General features: G+C 50.1%; 1 protein-coding gene and 1 long non-coding RNA gene across 2 annotated transcripts in view; one reads left to right on the plus strand and one right to left on the minus strand.

Annotated features, from left to right (window-relative positions):
* LOC132240056 (uncharacterized) overlaps positions 1–15,711 on the plus strand; it is a 397,852-nt gene that overhangs the window by 18,018 nt on the left and 364,123 nt on the right. The window lies entirely within an intron of this gene.
* Positions 12,634–15,711, minus strand: part of DSG2 (desmoglein 2) — a 35,233-nt gene continuing 32,155 nt past the window's right edge. The window contains exon 15 of the mRNA XM_059707408.1: positions 12,634–15,636. Within this exon, the coding sequence (XP_059563391.1) occupies positions 14,596–15,636 (1,041 nt within the window). The 3' untranslated portion in view covers positions 12,634–14,595. The remainder of the gene's footprint in view (positions 15,637–15,711) is intronic.

A 15,711-nucleotide genomic window follows, 5' to 3' on the forward strand; every position in this document is an offset into this window, starting at 1 on the left:
AGCTGACATGAGCGAGGCTGAGGACAGAACTCTGGGAAAACTAACATTTAGCTGATGATCAAGCAAGAGGCGACTTCCCAGGCAGGTGACCATCTCAGTCCAGTGCTTTGTGCCCTGTCTTCAGCACCTCTGCTGGGCGTCTGCGCTGCTGGCACTCACCCTGTCTTTCCTGGAGCCAGTAGCGCTTTGAGAGCAGAGGCAACGCCAGCTGACTGCGTCCCCCGCCCCTCGTACAGAGGATGCCCCCACAAACAGTGACTGAATGACTCAATAACTGAATGACGAGTCACCTCCTGTTGCAGCAAAGTCTTGCTTTTTCTCAGTGAATCAACTCTTGTGTCGTCTTCTACACTCGACCCTCCGTGTTTCTGATCACAGCTCAGCAGACTGACACCATCTTCCTGTGCTCTCCATTGCTGTGTCAGACTAAACCAGACCACGCTCCTTGCTCACCCCCTGCCAGTACCTTTGTTCTGCTGCCCACGGGCCTGGGCTTACCTTCCGTCTGCCCCCTGGTGTTTTCCATGGGCCTCTGTCTGGCCCATGAGGATTTATTTCTTCATCTTTGAGTTGAGACTGAAATCCCAAACTCTTTACCTGGGATTCAGCAGGATGCGCAGGGAAGCCCCCCCCCCCCCCGCTCCCCCCCCCGCCCATGGACATTTAATTGCTTCTGTGACGTGCATTCCGGGGCAGTCTCGCCTGCCGCACGTGGCCCAGGACAGATTTGGAAACTGGAACAAACTGTTTTATTTGGAATTTTTAGATGAATCTTTGTGTCTTCAGCGTCAGAGGAACAATTTCTACTTCCTGATCACACACCCTAGATCAATGTGGGTCCCAGACTAAGAGATTCAACACCCCTAAGAGCTTATAAGAAATGGAAATGCGAGGGCCCCACCCAGACATACTAAATCTGTAATCCTTGCGGTGGGCTAACCCGTGTTTTAACAAGGCCTCCGGGGACTCTGATGTGCTGTCAAGTCTGAAAACCATTGTCTTAGATGCAACGCATGCTCAGGACTGAGGCTGGCCAAGGAGTCCAGGGTCCGGATTCTTTAGCAGCTCCGCCGCATCCTGGCTGGACAACCTCCTTAACCTCCCTGAACCTTACCCCTTTTCCTCTGTAAGAGAAACTGTTTGAGTCAGTCGGTCACACATTGGGCTCATGGTATTCAGTGGTTCCGGGAACACCTGCAGAGACAACAGTTCAGTTTCCACGGTGCCAGTTTACAAGGCAGAGCTCCAGGGCTGCCTGGGCACATGAAAAGGTGAGGCCTGCTGGTGGCCAGGCGAGGCGCGTGGTTCTCTGTAGGTCCCGCTAACTTGCTCAGAAACAGTCCATTTGACCAGGTGACTGTGAGGCAGATGAGAACCTCCCAGCCTCCTCGCCAAAGCTCTGTGTGGAGAGATGCTAAGCAATGACCTGTGACCTGTGGGTTCTCCTGAACCTGCATAGAAAGAACTGTTTGCAGATATTAGCAGCTTAGCAAGACTGATACACAGCGATCAGCCCAGATGGCAACAGGCAAAAGCACTGCCCAAGCGGTGGCTTCGCGCCGCTGTTTCAGTGACGTATGAATTCAGCCGAGCAGCTTGCTTGTTGTGTTCTCAGTTTAAAGAGTTTACACGACAGGGTCATGCTGGCGAGTGCTGGTTCTCCAGGGAAGGAAAGCATGCCCTTGGTGCCTGTACAGACAAGGCATTCCCTCGGAACACGGCTCGGCCTCTGTTCTCTCCGTGTGCACTCAGACCAACACGACACTTCTTCAGTCGGGAGAAATGTTTACATCAGAAACAAAACAACATTTTAAAAATATATTTTTATTGATTTCAGAGAGAAAGGGAGAGGGAGAGAGAGATAGAAACATCAGTGATGAGAGCCATTGATTGGCTTTAGATGCGTAACCCCACTCGGCCTTCTTCCCACTGCTCAGTTCTGAAACTGCTCCAAAGTCCCCGTGAAGACGAGGTGTTGCTGCGGGTTTCGGTTCCGGTTCTGGAGCAGTTGTCCTGGCAGCACAGCTGCAGCCGGCCCTCAGCGTGCGCAGTTTCTCATCGCCGTTCTGGTGGGTGCTGTGGGGCTGACGCCAGCTCACGGGACTGGCAGGCTGTTTCATCCTGCATCAGGCCCTCGCCCCGGAGTGCCTCACTGACTCCGCTTCATCTAGAGACCTCGAGGGCATCCACTTGGCACCTGTCCCTGGATCTCCATAGGGGTCTCTCTGTCCGTTTTTCTTGATTTCAGAGAGGAAGGGAAAGGAAGAGAGAGAGGTCAACATCAGTGATGAAAGAGAATCATTGATTGGCTGCCTCCTGTACGCCCCCTACTGGGGATCGAGCCCGCAACCTTGGCAACTGCCCTGACCTGAATTGAACTGTGACCTTCTGGGTCATAGGTCACTGCTCAAACACTGTCTGGGCTCACTATATATTTTTCAAAGAATGTTACAAATATGAGTCAGTGAGACATGTCTGCTCATATTGGCCTTTTGAAATCTCTTTCTTAGCAGGGCCAGTTGAGGGAATATTGATGAAAAACTTAGGCTGGGTGTTTTGTGTGAAGGGTTGGAATTGTTGGTGCCCCCACTTTTTTAAGCCTTCCAGCCACCTCCCACTCACTTACACTGGGGGCGTAACCAGATCTGTCTGCACCTACCTGTGAGGGCTCTTCAGCAAAGAGATAATGTCTCTTCGGAGAGACAAGGTAGTCTAGGGGGAAATGCATGGAGCTGGAATCAGAAAGCTGCAGTTCGAGTCTGACTTCACCGCGCACTCGCGGTTTCACCTGGGTTTTCTTACACAACCTGGGAGGCTTACGGTCCTTATCTGCTGGCCAGCAATAAGGAGAGCATCTACCAGTTAGGGAGTATCGGGTGCAGTGATGGATCAGAAGCACAGCACTGTGACTGGATTTGTAGCTCATCAATGTGGTCTAGTCCAGTGGTCGGCAAGCTGCGGGCCCTGAGTGTGGCTCTTCCACAAAATGCCACGTGCGGGCGCGCATGTACAGTGCGATTGAAACTTCGTGGCCACCCTCAAGGGGCCAAAGAGCCGCATGTGGCTCACGAGCCGCAGTTTGCCGACCACTGGTCTAGTCAGTGGAGATGGATGGGGAGGTTGGCAGGCCTGCCTTAATTTTTGTGTAAGCGATTTAATCTTTGGCTCTGTTTGTTGTGGATACTCTACAAATAAAATTGCAAACCCATGGCTGTCTCTTTCCAAAACCCAACTTTTAGGATAGGAATCACCATATCAGTTTAAGACCTATTTCATTTTTGCCCTGAATGCAAACATCGTCATCATAAAATAGGGGAGTCCTGTCAAAATTGGGATATTTATTAGTTGCCTCTTGGATTATGAAACAGGTAGAAATGTGATTATCAGGGCGTCCAAGCGACGTCCATCTATTTAAGTGGGACCCACTGTGTCAAATGGCCAGACAGTGTGTGGGAATAGAGGCAGTTAGTGAATTGGGTCAGGAGGGAGAGGAGCCCTGTTGCTTCTATTAAGCCAGGAGACATGATGGAGCGTGGCGGCCCCCTCCTCCTGGCCACGTAACAGTGGGCCTTTGAATACTCCACCCTGGGAGAGGGAGGACTGGACCTGGGCCTTGCTTCCTATTGTAATCTACAGGGTTGTAAACGGCTAAACTCACATTTCTGGCTGCATGTGCTTGTCGCTCCCAGTAACCAGGTCAGGGTGATAGTTGCGTCAGTGGCATGTAAACTCTGCCCTGGGCTTTGCGCGTCTGTGAATTCAGAAACTCACTTCTGGTTCAAAAAATAGTCGTTCAGAGGAACTCAGTCTGTGGCAGGTTGAGTTCATACCTGGAGATTCCGGGCTCCAGGGAGCAGTCTGCTGCCGACCGAGGGGGGAGATGGCGGCGTTTGGTATGTGGCTCAGTGGGTACAACCTTTCCTAATATGATGTAGAAATTCTTTTTTCAAATGTAAAAATATTTCTTGGTCCAGAACTTCTAATATTTACCTGTTTAGAAAAAAATATATAGACAAAAACGTTCATAAAAAGTCAGCAATACCTTGAAATGATTTTGTATTTCATAAATCAAATGTGTGTATGTGTTTGAAAAATAGTAACTGGATGAGTATCTGATGAATCCATAGTAATTGATGAGATATCAATTTCAATCACTTTCAGTGGCTGGGCCAAGGATGGGCAGGCCCTTTGCCGTCTCTGCCACAGCTGGTGGTCCTGCAGGGGGCGCTCTTGAGGGTCCTGCCAGTGCCCATGTCTTGAGCAGCATGCTGGCAGGAGGCGGTTCATCAGTGAGTGAATGCACGTCTTATGGGTCTTATGGCGAAGGGCATTACTAGGTCTTAGCTGCGAGGAAATAGTAAAGCATAAACTGATCCTCAAACAACTAAACCCTTTTGCTGGGAGAATGTGTGAGGGTTGTACATTTGGAGCCAGAGGCCTGTAATAAAGAGCTTAGCAGAAGGTGAGGACAAGATAGAGCAGGGAACTCTGCCACGAAAGGCATGTGAGTCAGCCGCTCTGTGCTGGGCCTTAGCTGGGGCCTGGGAGCGGGGCCCGCGGCCTGCCTAGGGCCTGCCGTCCCAGCTCCTGCTCCATGTTTAGGACCCTCAGGCACATTTGCTCTGGAAACCCACTCTCCCTCTTTCTTTTTAAAAAAAAATTTGTATTTATTTTTATTTATTGATTTCAGAGAGGCAGGGAGAGGGAGAGGGAGAGAGAAACATCAATGACTAGGGAGAATCATTGATCAGCTGCTGCCTGCATGCCCCCTGCTGGGGATGGAGCCTGCACATGTGCCCTTGACCAGGAATCAAACCGTGACCTCCTGGTTCATCGGTCAGCGCTTAACCACTGAGCACGCCACTGGGCTCCCTCTTTCTCGGAGCTGCCTCCTGGCTGTGTCCTGCAGTCTCTGTGCTGGATGCTTTGCCCTGAGCAGCTTTCAGAACCAAATCAGAGGTGAGGATTCAAACCTCTGGGGCAGCCTGTGCTGGGACTGGGCTCACGGGACAGGCTGGTGCTTTGTCCTCACTTCCTCCAGCCGAGGGGACTTCTTGCTGCGTCTGGGGTGGGTGTGCACAGGCTCACGGCTGTGGAGAGAAATGGTACTGGGAGTTGGGAGCTAGTGGGGAGAGAGGAGGGGGGCGTCCTTGGGGCCCAGGGACCATCTTGGGTTGGAGTCTTGGCTGAGCTTTGACATTTAAACCCTCAACTTGCTTGTTCTTTTGATTAAGAGTTTGGACTTTCTGGGGAAGCAGTATTAAAAACATGGTGCCAACCAGGTGGGGGGATTATCCGGGGATTTCAACAATAGGCGAGTCCCTTTAAGAGGGATAAGCTGGCACTGGCATGCAGGAGGGCTGCAATTTCAAGCCTTGCAGCGGCTGCAGGGGCCCAGCGGGGAGAGCCGTGAGCAGGAAGGAATGAGGTCTGCGCAGCAGGAGCCTTCTCCCTCCAGCAGGGCTCAGGGAAACGGCTTCCTCTTAGCTCTGGGGCTGAGCTGCTGGGTCAGCAGGGAATTGTTCCGGGTCAGAGGCTCTTGGAAAAGGCTCCTCTTTTCAACAACAACAACAACAACAACAACAACAACAACAACAACGACAACAAGACACAGAAGGCGCGTTCAGCGCTGCTGCCTTGCTGGTGCGTCACTGGCTGCGAACCATGTTGGGTGTTGGGTGTGTCTCCTGGGTGCTCCCCTTCATTAGCCGGTGTGTTCTGTGCTGTTTGGTGAGGACATCTCTGCAGTCACAGCATATTGTCAAGTTGCTCCCCGTGTTCCCAGGCCTCCTTCCCCCCTGAACCCCTCCCTCACCGCCCCGTCCCCAGGGGAAGGCAGTTGGGGGTCTCTCAGAGGTGGGTGAGGGCAGCATGAAGCAGAGGAAAGAACATGGCTGTGGGTCAGGCAGACCTGAGTTCAGATCCTCCCGTGCCAGCCTCGGGGTGAGTGGAGGAGCTTCCGGCTCCTCTTTGGTACCAGAGAGATGGCAGCCCGTGCATCCCGGGCTGGTTCCGAGCTCCTCCCATACCCGTGTCAGGGCTGTGACACTAAAGCTGATCCCACGATCGCACGCGGCTGCTTTGGGGAGCAGTCTCACTGAGACACGTTGCTGCTCAGACGCAGAGACAGTTGGCCTTCGTGTATTTTCTCTCTCCGTGTTTGGAGCTCCCGTTTCCGCCAACGACAGGAGGGTGGGGTAGACGGAAACTTGCCAAAGGAAGGAAATTCTGTCTCATGGTTTAAATTGGTAATTTCTGGGTTAGCTGATACGGCTTCGCACTCGCTCCCTCTTGATGTTTTCTGGGGGCAATGTCCCTGGGCTCCCAGGAGAGGTGCCATGGCCCTGGTGGGGGGGTCCCCTCGGGCCTGCTGGTCTCTGCCAGGCACCCCCATTATAAGGCCTAATATCAGAAAAATCCTGCCAGTTAGGTGCTGGGAGGGGCTCGTGAGGGCAGCTGGGAGACCTGGCGTGCGGGGGACCTGCAGGGACCTGCAGAGTCATCGGGGACTTTGTGAGTCGACCTCCTGAGTTTACATCCCGAGTCTACCGTCAGAGTTAGATCTTTCCTTTGAGCCTCGCGTTCCCCAGTGTTGAATGAGGACGATGACACCGTTTCTGCAGGACAAGGGGAACTTCACAGGTACGTGGTGCAGTGAAATCCGTGGTTAGTTGCTCACCTCTCATCGTTAGCTGTCAGCTGTGAGGAAGGAGCTAGTGAAATCTAGTTGATGGAGGTTATGACTTTGCCTTGGATTTCTAGCATCCAGAGCATGAAGATATTTGCTGTACTCATTCCCACTTCTGGCGTTTTCTCTTATGAAACCAATGATGCATCTTACAACTTACAGTACCTTGAATCCAGGAAACACATTATTTATTTCCACTTCATGTAGGTACAAGACTACGAGATACACTTTGGTGTCCCTGTCTATCTCATTTTGCTACTAAATGTCATGTCCATTCTGTTATGGACCCTCCCCCCCACGCCTTCTTCCAGTGAAAATTGAGAAATAGTTGAATTTTAGTGATAAAAATGTAGCTGAAACTTTGAAATGAAAAAAACTAAGGTGGTTTTGAATGGACAATCATAAAAAATGTAAAGTTTCGAAAACAGAACGCCTGAGCGCCACACAACACACTCTCCTGCCATTTTCTCTTTAAATATTCACCCTCTGGAACCATAAGCTCCGTGCAGGCAGGGACCGGGTAGGAATCACATTCTCTGTCTAGGCTGTCGCCTGGTGGCAGGCCCAGTAGAAGTCTTTGTAACGAGGGATCTAAAGGTTGGACTTGGAGAAGAGAAAGGCCCACTGAATTCACCATGCATGTCAAGCAAATAAAAGACTAAGAAAAGTCTTAAGAAAGATAGACGGCTCCATTATGAAGAGTACAAGAAGGGATTAACTTGAAACAGCAGCACGAAGGATTCCAGTGAGACTTAAGGGAGGACTTCCTGATACAGAAGCTGTGAACAGGAGCGGGTAGAAGAACCACAGTGGCCCCCTTCCCGACATTCACTGCTGGGGAAGGACCTCTGACTGGGGGTGGGTAGCTGACCTCCCGGGGTGTTTCAGTTCTCTTTGTGGGTGAGTGTGTTTTCCTTATGGCAAATCATCGCTCTCTCCCCCACTGTGAGCGTGAGCCTCAGGTGAGACCTCACAGCATGTCACAGTTGACAGCTATTCTCACGGTGGGTACATGGAAAGCTGGGGGGCTATGGAGGCTGAGTCATGGGCTTAAGCTCCCCACTCCCCGGGGTTCAGACACTAGGCCAGCTGGGGACCTACCCTCCTGTCCACAATCTGGTCTCTTTCAGAGACCATCTGAGTGTTATAAACCCAGCGAGCAAAGAAAACTTGTTTTGCACCGAAGGAAAAAACACACACAAACCAACAACAGCTTTGCTGACCTGTAAGACCCTGTAAGCCTCGCGGTGTTGGCTGTGCCTTGTAATAACTGATCTTTTGACTAAAGAAGAATGCTAATCAGCCGGGCTTTGCCAACCTCTGTTTGTTGCCCGTTGCTAGGTGACAGCTAAAGAAGATTAGCCCATCATAGATCATAGGTGAGTGGAAATTTCTGTCCTGTGCTTTGTTAGTAGTGATGGAAAATAGCTGAGGGCGTGTGAGGCGGGGGGCGGGGGCGGGATCATCCTCTTCTATGTCTTTGGCTCTTGAATGGTTTTACAAGAGCCCCTGTCTGTCCCAACAACCCAAAGATGGGGAGAGGCAGTCGATGGCTTCTTGCCGTCCTGAGGTGCCCTCGCTCCTGGTTCTTCTCTTCCTGTCCTCGTTTCTCCAGCGAGGGCGGAATGTCTGGTGGTGTAGAAAGCGCGAGCCAGTCACCCAGCTGTGCCCATCGCATAACCGCTGTAGCCCGCAGCTTACTCACCCACACCACGGGAGAGGGAGAAAATAATGGGGTGTATTTCCAGGATTGTTGTGAGGATAAAGACAGACAACAGGATGAGGAATGTTTAGTTAGCAGAGGGCCTGCCCATAGAAAGTACCCAGAATGCATCGCATGCTGTCGTCATCACCACCATGATCCTATGTCATGTCTCCCTGTTGGTTCTGAGTATTATTATTCCAAAGGGGAATGCACCTTGATTTCCCTCTCTTCAAGGCTGACGTAAGATGACAGGGGTGGAATGTAGGCGATAGGAATAGGGGTGTTCACTAAACATTTGTTTAAATTTGCTCTATGAAGTTTCCCAATAGAATGTGGGGGGAAATGTCCAGTGACACAAGATATGCCATTCAGTTAATTTCAATAGCACTGCTTGATTTAAGGGCAATTCAACAGCAAAAAATGGCCGCGCGCTGGCCACCTACAGAGCGTTGTTAATGTACTGAGCATCCAGGATGAATGCAGCTAATGCTCTTGGGTCAGAAAGCTCACAGTTTCGTCAGGGAGACCAAAGTGAAGTCAGACTGTCTTGGCAACAAACATATGCCAGTCGTTCTCTGAAAGAGTCTAATTTCAAGTACCTTTATTATTTTTAAATGTAAGGGATTCAGAGTAAATAACTCAATGTTATTTTGGTTGCTTAACATAGTAACACTTTTTAGACAAATAACTTCACAAGTAGGGAAAAGGGTCTTTTGTCCAACGCTGTCTTCCAGCGTTGCTTAGGGAAGCGTGTGCGCGCTGTCGCTGTTCCCCTGGTGGTCCCGTGTCCTTGTTGACATAACATTTAACATTTACTTTACAACCAGGAAGGAGGCACGGTGCGTTACAAAATCAACTGAAAGCCAGAGGAAAGGAGAGGTTAATAGTTAACAGGCACAGGGGTTGGAGTTATCTTCAACGTTTCCCCTCTCTCCTCCTTCAGAATTTCCCACCTGCTGCCCACCCCCCACTGCAGCCGGGGGTGGGGGGGGGGCCGGGAGAGGGGGGCTCCTTCTGAAAACCTGGTCCTCAGGGGTCCTGCTGGGTCAGTGGGCTCCACTGACTAGCCCAGTGATGGCGAACCTTTTGAGCTCCGCGTGCCAGCATTTTGAAAAACCCTAACTTAACTCTGGTGCCGTGTCACATAGAGAAATTTTTTGATCTTTGCAACCATAGTAAAACAAAGACTTATATTTTTGATATTTATTTTATACATTTAAATGCCATTTAACAAAGAAACATCAACCAAAAAAAGTGAGTTCGCGTGCCACCTCTGACACGCATGTCATTAGGTTCGCCATCACTGGACTAGATTCTGCTCCCACAGTCTTAGCCTGTGGCCCGTACCCACCTCTTCACCCACACCCTATGCTGCGTCCAGTGCGTCATTTCCCAAATAGTGGTACCCCCACCTGCGTGAGGTCTCTGTCAGCTGATCTATGTTGACTTATTCATGTTCATGGAACGCCCTCCCCTCTAACACTGCTCAGGTCTCCCCAGCCCCCACCTCACGTGGGAACCCATCTCCCAGTCAGCCTTGGCATTTTCTGTCTTTGAGGCCTGTGTGTTACAGGCTGTGTTGGTTTTAGATTTAAGTGTTTGTCACGATCACCCCCACGGCAACCTCGGCCCCATGTTGGCAGAAAAAGCCAACATCTCTTCTTAAAATCCGCCCGCGCCAGGCTGAGTGCGCTCTTTGTAAGCCCATCGGCGGGGATCATTTCCTCCAAGCGCAGCACCGTGTCTAGGAAAGGCTCAGGACGGACTGCAGAAGGACGCTTGTGTGCCACCCCAGAGGAGCCTACAGGTTTATTAGACTTCCGTAAGGGGGCGCATTTCCCAGGCGGCCCTGCAGCGCAGCACACTTATCTGGGAGAAGCAGTGAGCAAACGTATTGGCCTTCCCCAGTTTCTCTTGCATATGAACTACTTTAAATTGCTTAATTCTCTCTCCTAGCTTAGACACTGGTGGACTTGCTGTCTTTTGCTGCATGCATAATGCCACCTAGTGGCCAGAGAGCACATGACACTCATTTACCCCAGTGCTCTGGAGGCTATGGATTTGGGGCGTGCGCAGGGTTAGATACTGTGCTTCTGTACTCCATCCCCCCTGTAGTATTGCATGAATATAGTATTCATTTGAATGTTGCATAGGAGCGGGGCGCTGGGCTCTCAGTCTGGCGACAGATGAGGAGGGGCAGTCAGCAAACACAGCGGCCACCTGTCACCAGGCGGATGTAAGGCGCGCTAGGGCGTTGGCATGTCTTGCTTGAGGACAAGTTCTTCCTGACCTCATGAGCATGGGGGTACTGGGTGGTATCGGCCTGGCTATAGGGAAAGGTGAGGTTTTTGTGTGATTTATGGGTTGCCTGTGATGCAGGTATCACTGTTTGCTTTCTCATCTACCTTTGTATAGTTTTTCTAAGTGGGCAGGAGATTTTGTTTTTGATTGCGTTTCCATAACCAGAGCAACCGGTCTAAAGAATAAACACAAAGAGTTATAGGTTAAAGGTCAGTAGGGGAGCCACTGGGGAACCCTAGCACACACCACGCCCAAAGGAAGGCAGGAAAGAAGCAGAGAAATGGGGAACCGACAGGACCATAAGGAAACAAACACCAAGAGAGCAGGCTTCAACTCACCCACACAAGTCGCTGCTTTACCCAGACTGAAACCTTCCATTAAATGTCAGACATTGTTAAAATCGACAGGAAACACATGGTAAAGGCACAGACAGGCCGAGGGTAAAAGGATCAAAGACACACTGTGCAAACACTAAGTATAAGAAAGCTGGTGTGGCGATGTTAATATTTAAGCAAAGTAGATTTCAATACAGAGAATATAACCAGATTTAGACATTGCATAATAACAGGGTCCATTTTATTTGGGGCCCTAAATGTGTTTGTAGCTAATAAACAGGTGTAACAAGTTTCAAAGTATAGGGAGCAGAGGGAATGAAAAGGGAGATGGGCAAGGACAGCAGTGGGAGATTTTAGCATCCCTCTTTAATAAAAAGGTAGGCCAAAAAAAATCAGTAACGAGACAGGATTGGAGCTACTACAATAGTGAAACCAAGGAATTTGGTATGTTTAAAGCAGTAAGATTTAAAGATCTGGTAGTTGCTACCTGAAACCTCACTTCTGAGTGACACTTGATAAGCAGCATTTTCTTGTACACATTGGGATGTGGTGATGATTGGAATGTGTCTGTAGGTTTGCCAAATCAACCAGAAGTTGCTCCCGTGTGCTACTTGGGGTGGGAGCCCTGGGGTCACAGCAATAGGACCCAGTCTTCATGCTTTAGGGTGTCTCAGCCGGTGTGGTAGAATACTTACTGATGTGACATTATAGCACAGGCAGAACCTTTGATCTTTCCCTGGGAAACTACACTAAGCCACGCAAGCAGCCTCTCAACATTGGCCGAACGTCATGATTTCATCTCTCTGGGTCAGGGGTGCAAGCTTCCTTCAGCCAACCCAGCAGGCTCCCTTCTAGACTGAAAGCCAATGGCAGTTCTGTAGGAAGAGTTGGCAGACTTGGCAAATAGAAATGGAGTGCCCAGTCCCATCTGAATTTCAGATAACAGATGATTCTTCACTAAGAGACATGCTTACACTCAGAAACCATTGGCCCTGACCGGGTAGTTTAGTTGGTCAGAGTGTTGTCCGGAGATGCCAAGGTTTCGGGTTTGATCTTTGGTTGGGGCACGTGCAAGAATCAACCAATGGCCCTGGCTGGTTTGGCTCAGTGGATAGAGTGTCATCTGGCGGACGGAAGGGTCCCGGGTTGCAGGCTCGATCCCCAGTAGGGGGTGTGCAGGAGGCAGCAGATCCATGGTTCTCTCTCATCACTGATGTTTCTATATCTCTCTCCTTCTCCCTTCCTCTGCGAAATCAATATAAACATGTATGAAAAAGAGAATCAACCAATGAATGTATAAGTGGGACAACAAATCAATGTGTTTGTCTTTCTCTCTCACAAAATCAATAAATAAAAGGAAACAAACAACACTCCCCTTACCCCCCCCCCCCCCCCCATTGATCTGAAATTCAAATTTAACCGGGCCTTCTTGTGTTCTGTGCTACTGCGGAAGGGAAACGTGCTCTTCCAAGGGGCTGCTGCGCCGCGTGGAGGTTTAAAATGCCCAACAGGCACCTGCCTTCAGGGTGCCCCCTCCGCCTCTAACCTCCAGAGACATCCCTTGTCAGATATGCCGGAGCAATAAAAAGATCAGGGCAAAGAGCTGCTCTAAAGGTCATTCTTTATTTAAGTATTTTGATGATATGTATACAAATAGAGTCTCCCAAGGAACAAATGTAAAAACTAATACAAATCACCCTTTTGGGAACAGAGAAAGCCATTTCGAAAATGTGATTATGCTATACACATGCAACAGGCCAGGGTTCCCACGCCTGGTCCCCGGGGGGGGGCGGGGGGGGGCGCGGGGGGCGAGGGGGCGGATTTGGGGGGGGGGGAGTTTAAGACCAAGTTTTGTTTGTTCGAAGTAGTTAGGTCATGTTTACGTTCCACACAGTAGTGCTATTCCTGCCGCATACGTGACAAAATATAACTACTAACTCTATAATAATAAAAAGAAGCAACAATCCTAAGTAGAGAGTAAAAAATTTAGGTGAATGGAAGAATGACCTTCACCTTGGTCATGCACTTATGGTGTCTAAACATATTTGCCTTTTACTCATAGTCAGTAGGAGCAAAAAGTATCAGTCTTGTGCATAACACAATTCAAGTCAACATTTCTATAAATGTGCTACAAAAATAATATGTTTAAAAATTCATTCCCCTAAGCAAAATATCTTGAACAATCACAAAATTACATAGTATTTAAAATTTCTGAAAGTGATTGTTTGTTGTGGAGAATATTTATATAAATTGTTACTGATGTGAACATATACTTTGAAACCTGAAATAGATTTTTTTTTTCAAGGAGCAATAAAAATATAATCTATTTATTTGGTCAAAACACCCAAATCACTTTCCAAAAAAGGGCAAGGGTGTTACCCAAATTCATGTCAGTTACATATTTAATATGTAGTAAGTCATGATTGCCTAGTCAATAACTTTGAGACAGAATAAAATACTAACTTCAAACTCATAATTCTATAAATTATAAGGTCTTTCAGTGTTTTGAAATTTTAAAGAGAGTGGCTTGTAAAACCCACTTATGCCACAAATATTGATTTGGCACCCATGTTAGGCACTGAGGATAAATACCAGCCCCCAAACAGGCGTGGTTCTTTCTATACCGTACATAGATAGCATTGTGGTAAATTTAGCTGTACAAAGTTAGAAGATAATAGAGCCTGAGGTTTTAGAAATAGTATATTATTACTACCAAAAGTAAAGTGATTTTATAGTTAGGAATTTTCCCCTGGATAATTCCACTGAATTGGAAGTATTCAATATTTTCCTGATTACTGAGACAAAGGGGAGGTATAATGCTATTTTTAAGGCCATACAACATACACACACAATCATACATAGTTATATGCACAGAAACATGCAATGTGTTCTTAGCATGTCAGTGCTCCAAAATTCAGTCCCCAACACAGACGGGAAGACCTCTAGCCTTCACTGGTCGCCCAGCCTGTGTGCACCTTTGGGAGAGTGAGTGTGGACAGTGTGGCAGGTGCAGGAAAGAGGCTGTGCAGGGGCCGTGGCTTCCTGGCTCTGCTGTGTGCTGCTGACCTGGGTGCTCTGTGTTAATTTGGTCAATTCCCAGAAGCTAGATTCCCTCTCGTTAACTTGCTTTGTGACTATTGTGTGGCCACAACTCACTAAATCCCAGAGCATTTCTGAGGGCCTCCTGGACGCTGAGCCAGCCAGGGCCGCTGTCTGTCAGTGACGGAGACACTTTAACTTTGTGTACGTGCTTCTCGTCCGGGAGGCTCATGAAAGGCAGGTCCCCTGGAAACGGGAGACAGTTACTGCTGTTGACCTCTGGGAGACTGCAGGCATCTCAGGCATAGGGGTGAGGGCTGCGTTGCGCTGACTGCTCAGGCGTAGGGGTGAGGGATGTGCTGTGCTGGCTGCCCAGGCGTAGGGGTGAGGGCTGCCCAGGCGTAGGGGTGAGGGCTGCCCAGGCGTAGGGGTGAGGGCTGCGTTGCGCTGACTGCTCAGGTGTAGGGGTGAGGGCTGCAGGTGCTGGCTGCTCAGGTGTAGGGGTGAGGGCTGCAGGTGCTGGCTGCTCAGGCGTAGGAGTGCTGCACGGTGCTGTGCTTGGAGACCCTGGTGGACGCAGTGGTTACAGTGCAACCAGAATGACCAGACTCCCCGGAGCTGAAACTGGGCGGAGGGCCAGGGATTCCAGCTCCCGTAACCACAGTCCTTCTGGCCGTCACGGCCGTTTCAGAGGCCACTGGGGCGCTGGACTGCAGGGTGGAAGCGGGTGTCAGCACCCTCTCGGTCACGGTCACGCTCCCCCCGCCTGCTGTGCTGGCCTGGGCCCGAGTGGACTGCACGCCCGAGCTGGGGGCCAGGAAGCTCTCTCGCTCCCTCACCATCATGTAGTGTCCATCTGGCAGATGCACGGTGCCTTCCAGGGCCCCGGACAGGCCCCCGCTGGGCTGTATGAGCCTCTCCGTGACCGTGATGTTGCCTTCATTAGCATAGTGCTGATGAGCGTAGTGCTGATGAGCACAGCGCTGATCCACCACGGCAGAGGCTGGCGCGTACACCCGCTCCGTCACTATGAGGCCCTGAGGCTGTCGGGGACCCAGGACCACCGTGGGGGGGTGCCCAGTGGGGCCTGTGGCAAAGGATGTTTCTGTCACGATGACATTTCCGGCTGCCAGTGGGTCAGGGAGCTGCGCGGCTACCTGCTGGCCCTGCTTAGAGGACACAACCCTCTCGGTGACTGTTTCCCGAGTTATTTCCTCGGCACTGGCTTCGTGCACACGTGCGGGGACTTGCACGCTCCCAGCCGAGGAGAAGGAACTCTCTGAATGGACCCTCGTTTGCTCAGAGAGGGAGTGGGAAGCGGTTTCTCTCACGGCTGCCGGCCTCTGCTCAACTTCCAGGCCCATATCTATTTTTCGGCCCAAGCACACTTCAGCCAGCGTCCTGAATTTCAGTCCTAAGTCATCCAGGAAGTGGTCGTCCAGCTCTCCTTCGATAAAACTGCAACAGCCAATGGAGCCGTGGAGCGACTCGGTGTCTTCCTGAGAATACAGCAGGAGGCAGTCTTTGCCTACGAGACTGTCCTCTTCCTCAGTGTAACAGGCGGCTTTCTAAAAAGGAAATGAAAACAGAGGTGCAGAATCCGTGACACCACCTCATTTAAGGACAAGACTATATTCCTGCCC

This window comes from Myotis daubentonii, chromosome 8 (assembly GCF_963259705.1).
Source record: "Myotis daubentonii chromosome 8, mMyoDau2.1, whole genome shotgun sequence".
In the NCBI taxonomy this organism is placed as follows: domain Eukaryota; kingdom Metazoa; phylum Chordata; class Mammalia; order Chiroptera; family Vespertilionidae; genus Myotis; species Myotis daubentonii.